This window comes from Lactuca saligna, chromosome 8 (genome assembly GCF_052625555.1).
Source record: "Lactuca saligna cultivar CGN05327 chromosome 8, ASM5262555v1, whole genome shotgun sequence".
Lineage (NCBI taxonomy): Eukaryota > Viridiplantae > Streptophyta > Magnoliopsida > Asterales > Asteraceae > Lactuca > Lactuca saligna.
In genome coordinates, this window is record NC_136424.1 from 83714896 (window position 1) to 83719674 (window position 4779).

Below are 4779 nucleotides of genomic sequence, written 5' to 3' on the forward strand. Positions count from 1 at the left end.
TAAAGGGTAGACAAAAATTTGATGTTTGAAATACCAAAATGTACGTAATATACAAGTAAACAACAAACAAGAGGATCCCCATAGTACAAGTTTTAAAGTCTGGATACAAATAGTTATCTGTTGTCGTATGATGAATGATTGAGCAATGATAGAAATTTCACCTTATTTTTTGCAGTTTTAAGGAAGAAAGTAAGAAAATGTTAAAGATTAAAATTATGGATAAGATGTAGGATTTGGGTTGGAGATGAGTTGTTGGTAATATAGGAAATTATATTATTATTGTATACAAATCACAAAATGGAACATCTGTTTACCCCCAAAGACTTGAATAGATTCATACCACTTGTGAATAATCGCGAAAATGATCCCATGCGAGCAGGACCAGGAACTTCTTCCGGTGCATCCCCATCCCCATCAATGTCCTCCACTTCCTGCCCAGAAATCAAAGGCTCCTGTGCATCATCATCATTTTTATTTTCAATTACCCCAACCTCTGATATCTCTCCAGGCTTCTTGTCAAATAGTCCTTTAAATTGCTTGCGTGCCTTCTTTTCTACTTCCTGTTTGTTGTTCATAATTCATATCATTAAAATAAAAAATACTTTAGAATTTATTTACATTTAAAATAGAAAAACAAACGACCTGTTCGGTTTGCTTCAGTTTAAGAAGAGCTGCCTTTGCATTGGCTTCGGATGACTTGTCTATGCTCATCATCTGGTTTCAAGCCATCAAATAACAATTTTGTTGTTATTCAATTTTACATTTACATTAATGAAACTGAAATTAACAAAAACTCACTCTCTTGAAATCTCTTCTTGCTTCCTCAAAATCGCCAGTCTCCATGTATGCCATTCCTCGACGATAAAGCGCCTTCACATGGACAGGATTTGCATCCAAAACCTGCACATACATTATTTATTAATATTAATATATTATCACCAATCAAACAATCTTTTTTTACTTATTAAAAAAAAAAAAAAAAAAAAAAAAGTAATTACTTTATTACACGTCTCGATTGACTTTCTACAATCCCCCATCTTCAGGTAGCAGGCAGCCACGTTCAGATTCAACAGATTCTTTTTATGCATGTTATCTTATTAGCAACCACTCTTGTTAAATAAAATAAAAAAATTAAATTATTAATGATGGAGGCTCATTCATACTCTTGTATTTGCAAACTCTTTTCCCTCCTCATCATCTTGAGGATTTACATGATTGAATTCACGTAGAACCTGCAACAAAAACCACAAATTAAATCATAATAAATTCAAACTCACTGATTTCAAATTCTTTGATAATGATGTTGTGTACCTTATCATACTTGGCTTTGGCAAGGGCGAATTTCCCTTCTTTGAATAGTCTGTTACCCTGAATAAGAAGCATCAAACTGGATCAAAAAAAAAAAAAAAAATTAAAATGCTCAACACCTGTTAATTTAATAGTAAAAATACATACCGTGCTTTTCGTGTTCTCAACATCATTCATAATAGCTCTAAAATCCATACCAGTCCAATCCTACATAGTATACAGAATACTCCATTAAAATGACTCATCCACAATTCCATATGCATCAACTCAAATACTAAAAATACAATAAAATGTTTTACCTTTTGCATTTCAAAACCAAGAAGCTCAATCACCCATTCAACATAAGCACCTTCAGGAACATTATCTGGCCTACTCACACAACAAGCAAACAAACATCAACATGACTTCATTTCATAATTTTACATATTTTTATGTATTAAGTTATCAGAAATTTACCTTGTGAACTTGTCATATGCATAATCAGGGGGGCAGGTGACACGTGATACCTCTTCAGGCAACATCAGCCGAACACACATCTCAAAGCCTTCAGGTACCTAATCACAATCACAACCTCATATTACAATTTACAACAAAACTAACTAACTAACACCAATCACATTTTTTATTCAAACTCAAACTAAACTTACAAGCCCTTCCCCTGATGAAAACTCCAAAGGCTCCCCATCATTATCAACTTTTGTATCATAAAAAACTGTCTTTTTTTCATCAAGAAGCATGCCCTTGTAATGAACACGCAATCTACTGTCTTGAAGAGGGCAATCCATGGGAAATTCACCTAATTGTTTCAAAAATCACATCCGGTGTCGTTACTGTTATAAACCAAGGACTAATATGCAATTATGTGTTACTTGAAGGACTGAAACAGCACCTTTTCCATCTCTTATTCGACGTTTGATTAGACGACCATCTCCTAGTACATCACGCACCTGGATAAAATGGATGAGCTCCACTTCAAAGTGAACTTCTTCAATGCCTTCTACAGAGGGCAAAAGTGGGCTTTCACTTAAGTACTGATTTGTTACATAGACCACTGCTTTCTCACCACGTGACATTGTTCCTATACCCATTTCAAGACCTTTAGGTACCTGATATAGGAATGAAAGGAACACTGTAATGAGTATACATGAAAAATGTAGAGCAAATACAGTTTTGAAAAAGCAGGAATCTATGAAAATAGAGAGACCTCGGATTTTCCAAATGTAAACAGAATTGGTTCGCTTTTTATATGTAACGGAAGTGATTGTCCATTCCCCAACTTGGCAGAAATCCTGGAATTAACCACATCCCACAAGTATTAGTATATCAATGTTGAAGTTGTTTCTGAAATAATTAAAGAGATAAGAGATAGAGACAACAAGTGAACCTGGCTTTTACTTCATAAAGATCTCGTGGATTCTCCCAACTTTGTGCCTCATGTAAAACCTGTCCAGTAAATGGCATGTTCAATTTAGAACTTTTCAATTGGAACAATTGCTGATGAAATAAAATTCAACTGTGGAGAAATAACGCAAACAAGAGATTGAGTATTACATACCTTCTTCATTACTCCAAAATCTTCAGTTACAACCTGAGGATGTTATAAAAAGCAAAAAGAAACAAGTTATGATATCAAGTATAAATAACAAGAAGTATTAAACCCAAAGTAATTTGTATATAAAAAACTTAGTGTATAAAATAAAACTTGTAGGTCTTGCCTTGACTTTAGAAAAGTCAATCAACTCGATCTCGAAATTAAGTTCAGCATCCTTTGGAAAGCTATCTGAAACAGAGACTGGACAGTCATCCTCACCATAGTGCAATTCAGGCTTCATTTTTAACTGAAAAAAGTTAGCACAAAAAATGTTAAAGATCAATAACATAACATCATGAATATATACAAAGAATGTGTGCCCTTTTGTCAACAAGTTAATACAATATAAACCATATCCATAAATACTTTACAGCTACCAAATCCTTACCATTGCAACTTCACCCTTCAACATTGTTGGAAGTCCTTCTAACAGCCCTAATATCATCTTGCTCTTACCCAAAACCTGCCTTATTGGAGTGCCTTTGCCTATAACAAGGAAATCAAAGAGAGCATCACACACCCATTTGAGCAGAGAGAATGAAAACACATAAAACAAAATCATTCAAGTAAACAATTAACTAGGGCATTGACAAAGTATAACTTCATTTATATCAACTATCAAGCAGGTTAACAGAACTAATATGTCATCGGATAAATGAGCGCACCACCAAATTCTGAGCGAGTAGACTCAACAACCACCCCATCTAGAGTACGAACAGTAGAATGATATACGACCTGCACAATGAATCTCATCAATAACATGTAGATGTGCTCTTTCAATTGTTACCTAACATAATTCAGTTCACACAGAGGGTGAATTAGGACATAATTAGTTCAATCACGATTATTTCATATTAATCTACGATTGGCACTCAGAGGTGTCGGTTAAGAGTTAAACTATCTATGCCCCCAACTTCAGATAGCATAACGATACTAGAACAAAGAACAGGAAAAAGGCATGTAGAAGTAGGAACTAATTTCGAACCTGATCACCATCAGAAGGCATAGCATCACCACCGCCTGGTCTTATCATAGCCTTCATCAAACCTCCTGGAACCATCTTTTTTCTCCTAAAAAAAAACAGAAGTTCATTGTTGATATACATACAATCATCTTAACAAAACACATCATCAGATTCATACATCTAACTACTACCTCTTATCATCCTCGTCAGAAGATGTTTTCTTCTTCTGCGGCTTGAAATCTTGTTCCGCATCTTTGACCACAGCCATTGGAGATTAGGAGTTGGTTTTAGTTTTTGAAGTGACGGAAAACCCTAGGCATAAATTTGCAGAGACGGCAGGCAGACAATTCTCGCCTGTAATTCGAGCTACCAATGTATTAGGTGAACGGAAAATATTGTTAGAGAGAGAGAGAGAGAGAGAGAGTAGTCGGCGTTTCAGTTCAAGTGACTTAAAAGCCCCCGTGTTACCTTACAATGTGTTTACTTTTTACCGCATATATATATATATATATATATATATATATATATATATATATATATATATATATATATATATATATATATATATATATAAAAGATGTTATGGAGGGTTTCAAATCGGTGCTGGAATGCTACAATTGCTTTAGCTGGAGCAGCAGTTGGAATTGGAAAGATATTCAGTTCGTTGATCCCTTCGGTAGCACAAAGTCCGGAATTGGATACTAAATTGTTTGGTTATGCCATTTTAGGCTTTGCTCTCACAAAAGCCATTGCCTTGTTTGCTCTTATGATGGCCTTTCTGATCTTCTTCGTATTCTGAGATTCGCTACCGTCAGTAGCCTTTTTCCCAAGGCAAGCGAAGTTCGACCCCTCGTAGTTCTCAATCATTTCGTGGAACCGGGAGTGGTTGAACCATCTACCATGGGGGGAGCTAATG

At 35.1% G+C, this 4779-nt stretch overlaps 1 protein-coding gene across 2 annotated transcripts; it reads right to left on the reverse strand.

Annotated features, from left to right (window-relative positions):
• Positions 1-213: 213 nt before the first annotated feature.
• PAS1 (FKBP-type peptidyl-prolyl cis-trans isomerase family protein) lies at positions 214-4325 on the reverse strand. 2 transcript variants are annotated; one of them, XM_078970780.1, is made up of 19 exons: positions 4055-4325; positions 3885-3969; positions 3565-3634; positions 3288-3385; positions 3024-3146; positions 2864-2896; positions 2693-2751; positions 2513-2597; positions 2198-2414; positions 1956-2104; positions 1765-1862; positions 1608-1677; positions 1456-1515; positions 1312-1368; positions 1164-1232; positions 999-1076; positions 799-900; positions 643-714; positions 214-560 (listed from the first exon to the last, which is right to left on the reverse strand). In XM_078970780.1, the coding sequence occupies exons 1-19, from the start codon at positions 4129-4131 to the stop codon at positions 291-293; spliced, it is 1872 nt and encodes a 623-aa protein (XP_078826906.1). In that variant the 5' UTR covers positions 4132-4325; the 3' UTR covers positions 214-290. The 2 variants fall into 2 exon arrangements, with proteins under 2 accessions (XP_078826906.1, XP_078826907.1); XM_078970781.1 differs by lacking the exons at positions 3565-3634; positions 4055-4325.
• Between the last annotated feature and the right edge of the window lie 454 nt (positions 4326-4779).